The sequence below is a fragment of the Cydia amplana genome, chromosome 6 (assembly GCF_948474715.1).
Source record: "Cydia amplana chromosome 6, ilCydAmpl1.1, whole genome shotgun sequence".
Taxonomy (NCBI): domain Eukaryota; kingdom Metazoa; phylum Arthropoda; class Insecta; order Lepidoptera; family Tortricidae; genus Cydia; species Cydia amplana.
This window is the reverse complement of record NC_086074.1, coordinates 16,468,258-16,486,620: the sequence shown is the minus strand read 5'-3', so window position 1 is coordinate 16,486,620 and position 18,363 is coordinate 16,468,258. Positions and strand designations below refer to the sequence as shown.

General features: G+C 39.1%; 1 protein-coding gene and 1 pseudogene across 10 annotated transcripts in view; both read left to right on the top strand.

Moving 5' to 3' along the window:
• The window catches only part of LOC134648921 (rho GTPase-activating protein 21), a 385,556-nt gene that overhangs the window by 175,438 nt on the left and 191,755 nt on the right, over window positions 1–18,363 (top strand). Inside the window, exon 1 of one of the 10 annotated variants that reach the window (XM_063503542.1) lies at window positions 11,000–11,444. The exons of the other annotated variants lie outside the window; for them this stretch is intronic. Coding sequence (XP_063359612.1) covers window positions 11,418–11,444 — 27 coding nt within the window. The 5' untranslated portion in view covers window positions 11,000–11,417. Of the gene's footprint in view, window positions 1–10,999; window positions 11,445–18,363 lie in introns of those variants that run through there. 10 annotated transcript variants of the gene reach the window in all.
• Window positions 2,272–5,556, top strand: LOC134649093 (uncharacterized; annotated as a pseudogene).

Below are 18,363 nucleotides of genomic sequence, written 5' to 3'. Positions count from 1 at the left end.
TACATGAAGAGGCTACATAAACTTTGTTTATTTGTCTTTTCGCCGAATTGTAACAGGATAGAAACGTAATTTGAAAACTTGTATTACAAATTACAAATACAAATACAAATGCATTTATTTCATTACTTTTTACATCAGTTACTATCCAGTATCTAGTATTACTTTGAAAACTCCTACTAACTAAATTTAGTAAAGTTAGGTAGAGCAAGTGAAACATTAGGACAAGAGAAACACTTGTAGGGAATTCTCTTACCTACTGCTCGTCTTGCAAAATTAACCATGTTCCTCGTACCCGACATGACCTTATAATAATGTATTGCTAGTGTCTCAAAATCAAGGCTCGGAACCGGTTTTTTCTTCATACAAAAAATACCGGTATTATTACGTTCTTTTTCGTTCTTTGGTTTATTATTTCATGTTTAATGGGACAATCTAATAATACGAAGTTCTTACCTAATTACATGATTCAGTTCTACGTAAAAAGCATAAAATAATTAAAATATTGAGCTATTTTGGGTTTTACAAAAAAACCGGTTCCGAGCCCTGCTCAAAAGGAGTTCATGTTTTTTCCACTTTAAATATGTACATGTGATAATATATGCATTATCAAGGCCAAACCTCTTTAACTACACAAAAGAACGTGTTTAGTTTTCAATTCACTATAATTATTATTTATTAGTCATAAAACAAACACCGGAATTAGATAATATTATCCCACCAAAATCATTTTCATGTAAAATGTTGCCAAGACGAAACCATAAGGCTCGCACTGACAAAAAGTTATCAGATCTCTTGTAGAGCCAAGCTTCTAACTCTACAAGCCCTAACTTCACAAACTCTACACTTTAGTCAAAATATGTAGCTTGACCGTTTCGCTACTGTCACATGGACGTAAGGTGAAAAATGTATTCACTAGGTATTCATTATTTTTTATAATACAATAGTTCTTGGAGTAACGAAACGGCCAAGCCACATATTTTGACTAAAGTGTAGAGTTTGTGAAGTTAGGGCTTGTAGAGTTAGAAGCTTGGCTCTACAAGAGATCTGATAACTTTTTGTCAGTGTGTACTATATGCCCAAGTTAACATATTAACAGTAACTATACGTTACTGCCTGCGACATAATTATGCGACGCACGTAATTGTATAAATAGCATGTAAGCAAGCAAGCAATAGCCTATAAATATGTGTTATGTTTAGATTTACTCTCTCTATACTTGGATACCGAGAATACAACACAACTTCGGTAATGTTTGGTTTTACTTAAACTCCATTTCGACCCTCCGACTACCAAGTCATGTCATGGCGACCCATACCAGAAGAGAACCAGGAAAGTGAAGAATACCACGGCGCACCGCATACGAGAATGAAGATAGAAGTCAAGGCAAGAAGATCACCCTAATGAAGATTCAAGTTGAAGAACCTATTTTTCAAGAAAGAAACTTCCTGCGCTTTTTCAAGAAAGAACCTTCCTATTAAAACAGAACCCTCCCACACATTTTGGAAACGAAAGAGAAGAAAGAAAAAGATGACCAAGAAACAAAACTCAAATTAAGAAGAGACGAAGAAGGAAGAAAGAAGAGCGTTGTCCAGGGTTATCCCGGCTCGCAATTCAAGAGGTGTCCAGGGTTATCCCGGCCCACATCAAGAGGTGTCCAGGGTTATCCCGGCCCATGCTCGAGGGAGTCCAGGGTTAGCCCGGCCCGTCATCGTCGTCGGAGCAGAGGCAGCCACATGCAGCGTCAGCGAGTGCCACATGGAGGTGCCAGCTCGCCAGCAGCGTCACGCGACCGCCCGCCCGTGCCAGCGCGGAATGCAGCGTCGACATAACCTACTTACGGGAGTACATTGCCCGCTACTAATGTAAGTTAGATATAATTTTATTATTATGTTTTATTATTTCGTCACGATATTTAGCGAATGATAGGTATCCTAATTTTAGCCATTGTATGTAATTAATTGTAGCCGCGAATTTATTATGCTAGCCGAATTACAGTTCATACGCGACAGATTAAATAAATTAAGAGAAGATATTGTAAAGTTAGGTCCAGAGAGGCGACGGAAAGAAATAGGTAGGAAGAAACTAGACGAATCAAACGAATTATATAATCGCGCGGCGGATATTGTGTCTCAGTTACAGGAGCAAACGGAAAAGTATAAAGCTTCAGAATTAGAGTTAGCTAATACGCATATAAACGATATTGCCGACACTTACAGTAGGATAAAAATAGCATTACAATTTTTCGATACGGAATCTCAAACAGAGGTAAAAATGGCTAAGCCCAGTTTTGATGTCAAGACGGCCATCGCCTTGTTGCCCGTCATGACGGGGCAGGAGGATACCACTAAGCAGTTGATAGACGGCATTATAATGTACAGTTCCATTATTAATAGCGAAACTCAACAGGTTTTAATAGAGTTCGTCCTGAAAACAAGACTCTCGTCTAGCGCTAAGCTCAGATTAAAGACGTCATATACTATCGTAGAATTACTTATCGCGGATATGCGTACATTCTTACTACCTAAAAAATCGTCCGAATCGATTCAGGCTCAACTGTACAGAGTTCAGAGGGCTCAAGTGTACTAGGCAAGGTAGGAGAACTATAGAGGCATTCGGAGCCGAGATCGAGGATCTTTTTGTCAATCTGACCATATCCCAGGCCGACGGTAACGATAGCAGGTACGATATACTTCGTCCACTGAACGAGAGATCAGCCATTAAACGGTTTGCAGACGGTTTAGCGGATCCCAAGTTAAGTACCATAATATCATCTAGGCAATTTACGTCATTGCCCGAAGCGATAAGGACGGCCATCGACGAGCACAGCTCATCACCACAGCAGGAGCAGATCCTACATTACGGGCGCAACCATTATCGTAATAATTACGGGAACCGGAACGCCCACTCCGCACGTTATAATAGGGGTCAACCTTTTAACACGCAAAGAAATACATTCGGGACACGATATTATTCTAGATTTGGAATTACTTGCCATAGTTTGGTCGACAAGACATTTTAGACCCTATCTCTTCGGGAAAAAGTTTAAAATTGTCACCGACCATAAGTGCGAGCCTTATGGTTTCGTCTTGGCAACATTTTACATGAAAATGTTTTTGGTGGGATTTCACTTCTTTTTGCAAGTTACTTCCATCCCCTATTTAAAGGGTTGCGCGTGTGATTTAAGGACCTACTATTAAAAATCCTTAAATACGTACCTCGGGGCATCTTTTATACAATCTGCTTTTTACTGATGCCCCATACAAACTTCAACCCTCTTTTTCCCCTAACGCCCTTTTCCACCGCCTTTTCACCCTTACGGGGTGATTTTGGGGTTGAAAACTATTCTATGCCATTCCCCATTACAAAAACTATCTACATACCAAATTTCAACTAAATCGGTTCAGCGGTTATTGATTTCCCATACAAAATTCCACCCCCCTTTTCCCCCCCTTAGGGGCAAAAAATTTCAAGTTTTTGAATTTTTTTGTTGTTTGTGTACTAATACTATCTTACATACCAAATTTCAGCTTCCTAGGACTTCAGGAAGTACCCTAGAGGTTTTGATGATCAACAGTGAGTGAGTGAGTCAGTGACGAAATCGGGGTTTTTTAGATATGAATAAAATCTTAAGTATAAGAGCTATGCAATTGAATTTTTTTATGTTTAATAAGTCCACTATTGACACCATATCCCGAGAATTTTGTTTATCTGGTATAATCCAAACCCAAGTTATGAGGGTTCAAAAAAACGACGAAGCACTTCGAGAAAAGGTAGGTAGTGCCCTTGCGCTTCGCTTTGCTCGTCTTGGCGGGGGCACTACCGTGCCCCCAGATTTTCATATTTGAAGATTGAAAGTGTTTACACGCATATTGACAGAATTAGGTTTACAATAGGTACTTCCCATTTCAACAGACAAACATTGAATCTCCGCTGCTGCTTCTTTGCTCGTATTAGGTTCTCAAATCCCGCAACACACTGAAACAGGGCTGTAACCGCGAAAATCGAATTTCGCAAATTGCGGGCATTTTTCTCTGTCACTCTAATTACGCCTGCATTGAAGTAAAAGAGAAAGATCCCCGCAATTTGCGAATTTCGGTTATCGCTGTAGCCGCTCAGGTATCCGCGATTCGGAAATGCTTTAATTAAAGGCGCATTTTAAGCCAGCAGCGCACTTTTCAGCAGGCCGGATTGGCTCAAAACTCGTGTTGCATTCTATAACGAAAGTGACGCAGGCGACACCATGTTTACGCCAACACAACAGCCGGGTGTGCAGCATTAGCATAAGCCGTAAAAAGCATTAAGTAAATACTCACGCGAACTCGAGTGCGTGTGTTATGATGCCACTTATCGGCAGGTCACATGACTTGCCAAACACTCATCTCGTAGGCTGTGAAGTATTTGGCATCATTCAACTATTCACAAGCTTGTAAACCATCTCTAATGTGACGTTCGGATGTCAATTGTGCAGCTGCATTACTGTTGCGGCGTCATTGTTGCCGCGGCTATAATTGTCAATTTTCTCGATTGAATGAGTGACGGATTGAACGTCATTAATTGCGGCAGTACCGCATTACTGAATGATAAGTTAACGTCACTTATTTTATAAAGGAAATTGACAGATACAACGGTTGCAGCAACGACGCCGCAACAGTAGCCTCTAGCCGCCCAGAGACCTATAAAAAGGTCTCCAGTTCCATTCTAATTTGAACTTTGTGTTGACAAAATAAAATTTCATTTTGCTTGGCAAGGTTTGACGTATGGGCGGCTAGAGGGTAATACTGCTGCAGTTGACATCCGAACCTCACCTTTATACAATGTGTACAGTTTTCAGAACTAGCAAAGTGAACTTTGAAAGGAATTTATGAAATGAATTAGAGTAGAGTACACTAGGTCACACCTAAAATAACATTAGCGTAACCTTCTTTGATCTATTGACTTCCGTCTATGAAAGGTTTCCTAAGAAATATCGCGGCTTATTATTATTTGCTGTTAAGTTCCAGTTATAAAAGCTGACACAGTTGTCAGTAAAATTTTTGAACTGTCAACTGATTAAAGACATTTTCATACTTAACGAGTCTCCCAAGTTGTTACGTTAAGCTTCCTATACACATACATGTTGAACACCTTACTTTACATAAATAATATATGCAAATTTAATTAAATGCAGGTTATATTTCAACGTCTACTTGCATTTCGTTGTTTTTATGTGTCGGTAAATAAATATCTTTTTATTTATTTATTTATTTATTGTTTGTCTACTGGGTCGAACATAAGTCGTACTGAACTTTTATTTTAAACAAAATCTGAAATTGCGTAAAATAGATCTAATGTGTTAAACAGGCTTTTTGCAATTTTAGGGCTGCTCCCACAGTAATACATATTTCTTGAGTGTAGTCTCCCTTGTAGTATATTAGCCAGACATTGAAAAACAAACAAGCATTTGTTTGATTATCTATATATTTGTGTATATATTAATTAAGTTTTTGTACCTTCTAATTAGTTAATTTAACATTTTCATTTTTCCCTATAGGTTGCCTGGAAGAGATGGCTCTTTAGCGATAAGATGTATGGTCTTTATGTATTATTAGTTCCTTTGTGAATTTATTTTGAGGTTGTGCAATAAAGAGGATTTATAATGTATTGTTATTCGGACATCGCCAAGAGTGTATAGTGTCCAGCTTAAAGTAAAGACCAATTAGCGGTGACTCAGTTCCGCTCAATCGAAAGTGAGAAACCCGATCCAAGGCCTCGGGTAAATTTTACAGCTTATTTTCAACCAATTTCTTTGGCGAATAAATTGCTATGTGATTTTATTTTGGTTCAAAATTTATAACGTCTTTATAGTGATTCAGGTTGACTGGTGCAGAATTAATCGTCTCGGTGGACGTGAGGCTGGTAATATATAGCCCAAGAGTCAAGGGCAGACGTCTAGTGCTCGCAGCTTGAGGCCGTATCGTTGTCATATTTGAATGTCCGATAGCACAGTCGGTGCCCTAACATGAGTACCTATCCGCTTTAAAATATGTACAGCTAGTATGGCTTTAGACAAGCGGGGTTTGAATTAGCAAATTGCCAACCGTTTTGCTAGTTATGCTTTTGAACAATACGAAATATATAATAAAAAAATACATACTTTAAACCACATAGCACTTGAGAAAGGAAAATATAATTTTAAAAAACATGGTAGGTATCGATTTTAGGAAACTAGATTTTGCACGATCGGAAAAAAATTGAAAACGCTTTTAAAAAATCAAAAACTATTACTTATGAAAGCAGCAGAATATAAATGATGATTAGATTTATAATTGTTACATATTTGCCGTAACTTATTTTTAAAATGTGTGTATCAATTAAAAGACACAACAAGATTGTTTACCTTATTTCTAATGCTAAAAAAACGAACTATAAGTCTACGATGGTACACTTCGCATCAGAGAGGCGTATGTAACTAATAGACATAACGATATACTACACTTCAACTAATAGTCTAACCAGAATATGTATGTCTTTAGGGATCGCAAATTCACATATGACGTTATAGTTTCATAAGAATGCAATGTGTGGATGCAACATGTTTTAGTGTTCGTAGTTTGCTTCAATAAATTTCAAAGATACTCTAGCTGAGCCGAGTAAAAAGTCGACTGTGACAACAGTTTGGTGCACTGTGATATATCGTTCTGTAATAGATAGTAATGTTACTAATGTTTTATTGCAATAAGAAGTGATAAATGTAGGTATCCTGCGTCTATTAAAAAAATTACAGCACTGCTTTCGCTTCTATAAGTAGCCATTTTGGCTTGTTACAGGTTTTGCGTGATGAATAAAATTATTGTACTTGAGTGAATTGAGTTGTGGTATTATAACATAAGATTTATTTTTTTTACTTTACAGCCTAGATATGTAATTAATAGGCATACTATTGTAGGGTTGAGTATATTGTCAAATTAACTAAAAATCATCACACACCTCTTGTAACAACAACCTCTTGTTTTCTCATCGTCTCAGGGGCTTATTTTGCAGTTATAATCCGTGCAATGTGCTTTTTTAGAGGAGACTTGCACTGGTATAATGAACAGGATGTGTACATTAAAATATTTTTCTACTCCAGCACTTAAATGTGTCAATTAAATGACTGACAGTGATATCTAAAGCAATGTCATTTGAATGCTTTGTCTATAGGCTCATATGAGTATAATACAACTGCTTTATTTTTTTTAAAGATACAAGTTCCGATCATCTTGATTGAAAGAGGTATGTTTTCTCAATTTTTTTTAAATAATAACTCATTCTTTTTAATAATAACTCTTTTTTTTTATAATAACTTTTTTTTTTTTTTTTTTTTTTTTTTTTTTTTTTTTTTTTTTTTTTTTTTTTTTTTTTGCTGCAGCTGTCATAGAAAAAGTAATGTATGCAACAGCTCATAATTGGTTCTTAAAATTCTCGGGTCTTTTTTTATAAAACTCGACTACGTCTCGTTTTGTAACTTCGACCCTTGAATTTTAAGAACCCTTATTATATCACTGTTGCATAAACTACTATTTCGAGATAAAGCTATTTTACAAATTACAATAAATTAAAAGTTGCCGAAACTTTCATATGGATAAGTAAAAACTTTTGGTTGCCCTGGTTACCCTGGTATCACCTAACTAAAGAAAAGCCGCTGGATGACGCCAGAGGCTCTGCGTGCGCGGGAGCGGTCGTGAGGCACGCTCGGATGCGCCCGGCTCGAGATACGGCCTAATTGGAAAACCGACGCGAAGGTTAATGAAAATAAGAGTTGACGAAATCTGGCTAAGGAATATATTATATGCTTTTATTGTACGAGTACATATCTATGAACAGTTATGTCGGATTCTGAGTAAAATAAGAGTTTTGTTAACTAAAAATGACGAAACCTAGCTAAAGGATAGATATTCATTTATTTTATTTTAAACGCTTTTGGAATGGGTTATCAGAATCTGGGTAGAATTTAGAATCGTGCTGATGAATAATGTAAACTATTTTAAAACTAATTAATAACGTAGATACAAAAATCTGTTACAATTTAATAGTGTTTAAGAAATCAACCAAGGTAGAGTATAACTGTGACTTTTAATATTAGATGAAGTCCTTGTGTAGGTAATGTTGTGTGGTGTGTTGATAATTCTGTAAAAAACTGTATTTACCTTTACCTACGTACGTAATTTTTGGGCAAAAGGGTAAAAAGTTAGTCTTCTCCTATAACTCTGAGGAAGTTTAAAGTGCTGTTTTAAAACAAGTACACAATTAACACAACATCTGCAGCTCTTGGGTCGGGCCAAGACACTGTCAATTATGCCTTTATTTACAAGTCGCAAAGGTCACAGATGTGACCTAATCGCGGATCCGCATATATTTCCGCGATTCGTTAGTGTATGCAAAATCAATTAGCTGGAGAAATAAATGTACCCTCTACCGCGACTTCAGGGGTTTCGTTGCAATTGCTTACCAAGCTTATAGTTTAAACGTACCAGTATGTTGTGACCTCTATCCTCTATGTTACCAGAAAGAAACTATGCGCACGCGTAAATCACGCTTATACAGGTTCTCTACAGCCTCCGGATCATCTTCGCTCAGATAGCAATTGTAATAACTCCACAGCAGGCTATTTGCAAAGATATCCACGCTGTGGGCGGATCGTCGTATTACAACTAGGTATAGTATTTGTTACGAATCTCTGGCTTTATTTACAAGTATTAGAGACGAAATCGTCGTGTTTATGAATATGCTATGCGCTAGCACAAGCTCTATTAATTGGTGACATTATCACCACTACGTGATATGCTATTTCCGTTTTGAAAATGGAACCGAGCGACGGTTACGTTTGAAATGTCGTTGCGAAAGGTCTAGTCTTGCTCTTGTTTCTCTCCGAAGGTTGTGTGTGGGTTTCTCGCAGCTAGGCTTTCTTAAAGAATACACTTAATGTCTGGTTGGTCTATTTATAAGCGTCACTGGTAGCGGCTTGAATACAAATCCCTCCGCTCGATCTTTTAGCATTTTGGTGCGAATAGGTACTAAGAGTTTATGAAACATTAATATTCTTGCTGCCTTTTTGAGGTAAGATAAAAGTACGGGTTCTCGCAAGTTTTATTCTTTCCTATTGAAAAGTTTCATTAATCTGCGGTAGGGTCGTGGAGAAACTTGTTTATACCTTTGTTAGCGTCTTGGGTTCGATTCCCGCGTCGTGTCGCCGTTGTCAAACGATGCGTGCCCGATAAATCGCGACTCGACACCTTCGATAAAACAATGGGAGAAAGTTACCATCGCACGACAAAAATCGCGTTTTAAAAGGGTTTCTGCAACGGTACTGTTTACTTTACAGGGCGCGATCGCATGTAAAAGTTACTTTATGTTAATACAGCCACAATATACTATGAACAGTAAGGGTCTCCCCAAACTTATCGACGCGGAATCGGCAATGCCAATAGAAATGAAACTTTATGTCCACGCAATAAGAGCGAAAAAGACGCCGACGCGTCGGCCGTCGACGGCCGAACGGAGCCGAACCGAACCTTACCTGTTTATGCTGTTTACTATCGGCTTTCGCCGAATCCGCGTCGATAAGTATGGGGAGACCCTTAGCCGGATAAAATAAGAGGATAAAAATAAACGACTTAAATTTTATGCTTCATTACACCAAAGCCTAAGCTGTAAAGTTTTATGATCAATTATTTTCAAAACGTAAGACTTTGACATTCGAATATAGTGGAGCCATAAACATCATATTTAATAGATATAAAAAACAATCTTATCTAATCACTCCACGGCGACGCCTCGCGTGGTATTCCGTCATCCATAGTCCATAAAGCAGCTGCTAATAAAGTAATAAAATTTTGAATGAAGAACGACGAAAGTCCGAGCGAGCATGCATTCGTGCCTCAATGTAATAAAGCAATAATTGGTCTACACAGAACGTAGCAAACTATGTAACGCATCTACCGAATGCCCTCAAGAGCTCTTCAAACGACATCGCCGCGAACAACCGGACAAATACAAACACACCTTCCACTGCACCAGGACGTTGCGAAGTTGAACATCTCCTGTTTTGGTCAAGTAACCAGCGATTAATACGCGGCGATGTGACCGGGTCCTCTGGATTCCTATTTAATTGTATCTGCTTTCATGCATCTCTCGTCTATGGGAGACATTATCGTTTCAATCGTTTCAAGTCAGACGATGCATTCTGCCCGCTTGGATTCCTCGCCAACATTATAATTAAGATTTCCTTTGGCGTGGCCGATAATCGGTGAATCATAAAGATAAGAAAATTAGCTATTAAGTAAATCAAAGACTGCAAGTGCTCTTCCATTTATGGAGCAGCACAAACATCCAATGATTGTGTCTATGAGTTTATTCATGAATGAAACGGCCTAATTTGTTTAGAAACCATAGTTATCAACCTCCTTCGGTTGTTCTTGAAACGCGGCCGTGTGCTGCGATTATTCAAATAAGCGTCGAGCATGCATATCGTGGCAGACGGCGGGTACCGTTGCTCCTACGTGATCCTACCGCCTAGCGGCACTGACGCCCGTCATTACCCATCCATTAACTCAGTTTCAGGATGTGGCACACTTTCTCACTTACAACCTATTCGCTATCGACCTTTACTATGATGACGACGTAACGGGAAAACCCTAAATTATTTCATAAATGCCGTAACATACTGATCTCGTATCAAAAACGATATGCAGGTCATTGACCGATGGTCCACTAATGTGCTTTTACTTTCATGTGACCGGCGACATCTATCAATAAGCCGCGCTTATTCGCTTAAACTTGTTCTAATTTATCGGCATATTATGCATAACTACAAGCCCTTACATTCACATGAGAATAATCGAATAGATTACTGTTTACGCGTCGTAAAAGGCGTGAATAATTACTTGGACGACAGAAAAAGCGGTCGGATTCCACGACTAAAACGCAAAGTTGTCCTGCACGGGTTGCGATGTTCGTGTTTTAGTTGGGGTAAAAAATATGTCTGTGGAAGGAAGCAGCAGGGTTCGGTTGGGGTTGGGAAGATGCTTGGGGCCTTCGGGCCGGGAGGGCCGGGACTGCGGTCCGTCAGTCTCGCTGTGCTCGGTGCGTACAGCGGTCGTGGAGGGGCGTAGCGCCGTACGCTCGCGTATCTTCTGTTGTTCGCGGCTAGCCGTCGAGAGCGCACGTGTTGCCGGCGACTAATGCTCCGATTCCGACGCGTACACCTGTGACTGCGCAAATATTTGACGTGATGTGAAAGACCATTGTTGGTTCTGTAGTGTTTATCAAGAAGCCAAACCGATTGTGTTAACGTGCTTAGTTTTTGTGTGCTTGTGTTGGAGGGATAAACTCTCGTGGTCTAAAGAATTTGTCGGTGCACGAGTTTCGGCGACAGCCAAAGCGTCCGAATCCACAGTTGGATGAACGCCAACATCCCTGCTGCTAAGGTGAGCGAAATCTGAACCCTCGAATGCAAATCGAATCGAATATAAATTTACAGGAAACAGCTATAAAACCGATGTTTTTCAGGCTTATCTGCAGCTTTGCCGCTTATCGGGTCGTTCCGTTCCGCCTGCCTGATATTTATATTATTAGTACGTCCATTGCTATTTCTGCTGCTATTTTACAGCTTTATCAGACAGTTTGGGAATATTCCTGTTTACTCTTTTTTTATTGTTTTTATACGGTTCAAAGGACCAAAAGCATTAAACATCAACTGACCAATGCATGCACCTATAATATACATAGAAATTTTTCTAGTTAGCATAAAAATGGTTTACCTAATTATTCATTGCCAATAACATTCCGTGTTTTCAAGCTGCGTGAGTCTATTGTCTTATATTCTCAACAATTGTTTAATTGCTTCTCAATGCTATATTATAGTTAACATACTTATCATTCATAACGGTCAATCGACTCATAGTTAGATACCTACATACACACATTACAATGAAGATTGAATTTTCAATACATAATTTCAATTCAACATTATAAAATACGCAATAACGAAATCATTACCGAAGCTAGAGCGTTATCGCTGGACAATCGTTTGCGTCGACACGCTATATTAAGGCTATATAGCTATTTCTTTTTTTTTCGGGTTTTCTAACATCAAATACCCAAGTAAATGCTTTTTTTGCCTAATCTTAAATAACAACAGAGTGGCTAACATTATTTAAATCTGTTTATGTTCTAAACTTATTGTAATTAACAGATTGCAACATACGCTATTTATAACACAGTAATAAACCTTAATCATTTTTGTGCTGTCTGAGTCAAGGTCGATATAGACGAAGTCTGTTATTATCTATGGCTCGTTATCTCGTAGTTTCAAGGGCACAATTACGAACTACGAGCTTATCTCTGCGTGGTTTAGTTGTGTTAACTCTTAATATCAGCCTGTTAATCCGATACAAAGTGTTTTATTGTTTCGCTTAATGGGCGTCAGCATCGAACGATGTCGGGTGATGCGACCTAAATAGGTACACGTTCTGGGTAATGCTAATTATCAAATTGAATGTAGGTATGTACCCACTTAATGTTTTAATATTAACTGAGGTAACATGGCAGCCTACTCTTCACGTGGAGATCGAATTCAAAATGCAAAAAAATTAATTCACTCATTTTCAAACCTCATTAACGTTCCTAATATTATTTCACTATTTAGGACAGCATAATTTGTAGTTGATAATAATATAGGTAATATTGAATAAAATAAAATAACAGGATTTCTTAAAAACGGGCTTGTGGTTTTCATAAAATTTAAAACATAACCTAAATACTTGTAGGTTGTTTACTCTGGGTATACCTATATATAGTAATTAGAAGAATATTATTAAAGACATGCAATATTTCTTCTGTCTGCACTACGATTATACCTACAAGATTTTTTTAACCCCGGTCCGAAAGGGCGCTATACGAATAAAAATGTATTTAATGCGCCAGGATTTTCATTTGAAGGAATGGGTTTAGCTACTCCAAAGTGAAAAGATATTTGTCTATCTCATGACAAATGATAACTCTTGACTTTTGCTGCGGATTAATTCTTATCGGCGATTCCGTCAGACAGCGCGCCGCGTACGTGACTCCCACAAGGGGCCTTTACCTCCCTGGTCACGTTTGACACACTCTCGAACAGGAGCTCCTAAGTCCAAAACAAACCCAACTATTAAAGAGTATTTGCTTACATCACTAATACTGAAATACGCCAAGTGCCATCCTTATCTAATAGCAGGCGTATGCATTTCTCTAGCTTTAAACTTTCAAGTGCCGGCGCCACTGACTCAGGGAGCGCTTCAAAAAATCCGACCTCCCCGAAATAGATCGAACGTGACTGTCTACCCCTGACTTTTTTCGTCTTTGCGAATCGTCACTCATTCAATCGGAGGCGGTTGGCCTTTTGCCAGGACATCACGGATGCCAAGGTTTGATCCACTTTTACAATCGAGCTTGGGGCAGACGCGAGTTGTATTTGCAGAATAAAATCGCGTCATTTGCAGTGGCAACGGTGCTTGACCCGGTGTCGGACGCCCATAACACTATATGTACGTATGCTGTCCACATTGCAGTTGCGGTGAAAATAACTTGTTAACGATTTTATGGTGACACGTTTTGCATCTGGGAGTTTCGGACGTGCAACTAAATCTGCAACCTTGCGGTGTATTTAGGTGCAGCCCCGTGTTCTGGCGTATTTCTCAGCAGTTGCAGCGAGCCGGCTCTCTCGGTGCTGGGACTGAAATTAGTTTTACGAGTGACGGCTATGACGCGGGTGCTGCTCGCATCAAACGCGAGGCAACTCATTGTTACGTTTAATAATAGTTTCTATGAGCCGTTTACATTATACTCGTGTGTTATGTCGGCTCTCGTTTCGTTTTCGTAACCTCAGCCTGTATTTTGTAAGCGCATAATTACTCGCAGCGTCTAAACAAAAGTAATCTCGAAGCGAGTCTTTTGTTAGTCCTCATTTGAAAAGAAATGCATTTAATGTTCTTCGGCCGTCGTCTTGCTAAATCAATATTGACACAATAGAAGAAGCAATACGAATACGAAGGGCACATTGTGAACAAGGATATTTATTGATGTCATGAGGCCAGCAGCTGTCGAACAATGCGCTCGCTCTACCAAAATAATGCTTAATTATTCATGTCATGTCGCCAAGAAAGTGAAGCTAAAATTTCATGGCGACCGGGCACAGCCGGGCGACCTATTCAGGCTTGACTAATCACACTAATTAGATACCGATTTGGTTTCACTTTCTGATCCCATATCGAGTCGCAATTTCGTTTAATCCGTGAACAGCCTTGTGTCAGTTTTAGTTTCGGCAAATCAGTCTCCCAGCTTTACCTCATTTGGTTCGCGTTGAATAATTATTTGCAATTAATTCGTTTGCCAAGGCACAAAAACTATTGAGGTCTCATTTGTTTTGGCTAAAGATTTAATGACTGTAAATATTGGTTAAGAGGTCGGTTATCGGTAAAAACGTCGAACCGACGACAATGCGCACAAGTTAAACAGACAATCTGGCGCTCTTCCGAATAAAGTGCACTTAACATTTTAGTGTTGCATTGACACCAAAATGTCACGCGGGGTAGGGCCACGGGCCGGACGAAAAAGTGGATAAGTGTGATGGTGCTAGAAAATCGGAACAAGACGTTTCGTATATGGAAGCAAGAACTGGTCTTTTACCATTGTCGAAGTTGAATAACGGTTTTCATGGGATAAAAAACCGTCCCAGTGTTTCCATCCTGCGTAATTGGCAGGTTTCATTCGGAATGCTGCCTGGCGAACACACATCCCAAAAGGACAGACAGAATACCATAAAAGGCCAAACCGATGCCCGTATTTTAAAATGTAGTTTCAATTAATCATCAACATAGAGAGAAAAATGCTAATTACTTACTTTAATGCCTTGTCTATTTTATTACTGCGAATAGGTATTACGTTAGATGTTGAAGTACGAAATAACCGTTTTACTAGATTTATTACGATGCTTTAATGGAATATAGATTTATTACTATAAATAAATTGATTTGTCATATGATTTATGGAGGCCGAGTTATTTAGTAATCAGGTTTGCACCGTTGTCTAATATTCACGCCGATCGATCACAGTCTAATTGCTTTTTAAAAAGGCTTGAAAACGCGTCTAAATCCCTGTCGGTAATGGCGTTGTATCGCGGTCTAGATATTTAAATGTCGTGACATTTATGCCCCAGTCACTTAGGCGGCGTGTTTTAACGGTAAAGTTAATCATAATCCAGGTTCTCGGTAATAACAAGCCCTGGCAGCCCCTTAAACCGGGAATGTGTGTTAAACGCTTCTAAACCGCTTCCGAGAAAGTCTACCCTGGTTTCTATTACATACATGGAGAAAAAATGTTAAGGTTTTCTAGGCTACTTGACACTCGATGACTTGTTTCCTTAGACTCCTTGCGACGGTAAATTTAAAGATCTAACCTATATACATCGAACTATTTAAAATTTGTTATGTTGGTTGTATCAATAAACTTTTATCTGAGAGATCATCAACCTAACGCGGGAATACATTAGAGCAGACGATTAGCGGTTTGTCGCGAACACACAAACTGTTTGCTCAATTGATTGTCTACTGTTATCGTTCTCACCATTCTCGGCTCGTAACGAACGCTCGTAACAATGTAAATAACATTCATCGAGCATTTGTGTAAGTTTACAAACACTCAACTTTCTTTTACTTCAGTCACTCAACATTAGGCTTGTCAATGCTCTTAGTTACTAGAAAGTGTAAGTTAAAGTTTACATTCGCCATTACCTTCTAATGTTACTTTCGTTTTTTGCCATCGTTTTTGATACGGCCGCGAGATTTTATATCGCGATCTTACAATGTAACGCAAAAACACGGCTAGTCCAGCTGAGGCGCACGAGCTCTTTTATGGTATCATTGAAAAAAAAACGGCAGCTGGCCCTCTCCATATTAGCGCACTCACGGCGAAAGGTGTCGCAACCTGCACCGCCTTACTAGCATACGAATAACCCTTGTAAATTAAGTCGAGCTGTAAGTTCCTAAGGCAGAAATTAATTAACCTGACACTGCACCTCAGCCGATTAATTGCTTGAGTGGCCTGTATCCGTTTCGGAATAGAGTACGTTTTCGTGTGGTGTTCCAGCCAAGTTAGTGCTAAGCAATTAATTAAAAACACATAAAGATTTTTCTACGAACAGATTAGCTGCGAGAAAAGAGAGAAAATTCCTTTTTATGGGGCCAAGCGAACTTCGAGACCGCATTTGCAGAATTCTTGATACTCTGGCGATGTCGCGATGGATGTAAGTTAGTGTTTGTTCGCGAATCGCGTTGCTTTATTGGACACAATGTTTATTAGCCTCGTCTGTAGCTGACATGTTTATGGACCATAAGTCACATACATCTAAATCACAAATCATCGCTTCCTCGATTGCTCATCGTACACCCACAGGCAGGATTGGAGAAACTCGTGAAATATTGCAGTGCATCCATTATTCATTAATTAACCCAGTATTGCCGACTCCATATCTGGTCCTAAGCAGTAGTTGCGCTCATCACTTAGACGCAGGACATCTAACATTTCCGGAAGCTCTCGCAAGTCGTGTATCGGTTATTTGACACTAGTAGTTAGCAATAAATACTGCAGTTTCTCAGGGACTAAGTATTTCTAAATGGCATGCTCATTTTGCCTTCCGCATTCTGTGCTCTGTAGTCTAAACCATTTTAATTTAAGCGAGTCATATCATTTTTGTTTTATTGTTTCAATTCACATTTTCAGTTGTTGTGCAACCTTACGAATAACAACAATATAATTAATTCAAGAAATTTCTCACTTTCCTCTTGACGTGTTTACCTGAGTCACGAACTCTTTTCATTTTAACAAAATGTAGTTCGCCAAGGTTCTAGGAAATGCATTCATTACCGCGGCTCTAGTAAAGCGAATGTCATCAGCAAATTCATCACGTCTCATGACAAATATAGGATTTATGCTTTTGTTTTGAAACGTTTACGATGCTCTCGTGTTTATTAACTAAAAGTGCATCTGTGCCAAAATACGTTGTGGCTAACCTAAAATTAAACCAGTGTTACAAGTGTTAAATTCGCTGCACAAACACCGTCGCCGTTGGTGTGGAGGAGGATAAATCAACACGTTCCCTTAGTTAACTCCTGACTTTTGAACTCGAATACCACGAATCTACGGCCCGGCCGTGTCTCGTGTTCGAACGGCTCGGAACCGTGTAATGATCGCATGAACCGCAAACCCATTTATATCGATGTCGGTGGGTTGTCGTGTCGTGTTGGCCCCGTCGGTCACGACGGCGACACGACACTCTCACGACACTGGCAATTAACACGAGCACAGCGGGGGGTGAAACCCGTTGCTGGCTAACAGTGTCGACTTTGACATGGTTGTATGTTTTACGATGGTGCTCTAATTTTGGAACTGCCCTTGGGCAACGACGATGAGTCACTTGTCTCATCTCGTTTATGTTTATTAGACATTTTATTACTAATTAATTACCAGTTTCTACTAATATATATGTTAATTTATTCTTAGTGAAATACTTTTACGATAGCTTAATTAGGTATATTAGTGTTTAATTAGGAGTTTCACATCGAGGACGTTACATAATGTTGTTATTAATTTTAAGGTATTCGCGTATATAAAGCACCAGAAACGCCGATTTCTCAGATCTCTCTTCGGTGTCTCATTCTCTTATTTCATACACTGGATGCCCAATTTATATAGGTATTCCACATTGGTCATTGAATCGCTTGTTTAAAACCACATTTTGGGTGCATATACCTAACTTCTAGATAATCTAGCTAGACAACGACGAACTTAAGAAATTGTTTGGTCATATAAAGTCATTGCACAAAAGCTATGAGGCCTTTGTACAATTTCTTGTATACAAAAATATACAATTTAAATCTGCCTAAACCAAGGCAGACAAGGTCAGGTCTACGCCCTCGGCCAGCGAGTCTTTGCTTGACAGTGACGGTCAGTGACGGACCGGCTGTCAATTCGATTCGAAAATACTATCGATCAATCATTTGACGCTTGAGGTGAAATTTAGACCGTCAAGGTCAAGGTGCAAAGAAAGAAGAATTCCTATGTAGGTATACCTTGGCCCTAATATTAAGAAGAATCTGAAAAGGTTCGTTAGATGTACCCTGTATTGAACTTAGCAACCCGTACGTGGAATCCCTATATCGCCGAAAATAACAAGGGTTGTATTGCAAGTATTGCAACGTAATCACAGAAACAAAGTTTCTTCGACGGTCTATTCTTTCTTTTATCCAGAAGAAGAACAATGTCCCTGTATTTGGATGCAATCCATGATTCTTATCGCCGCATATATCATGG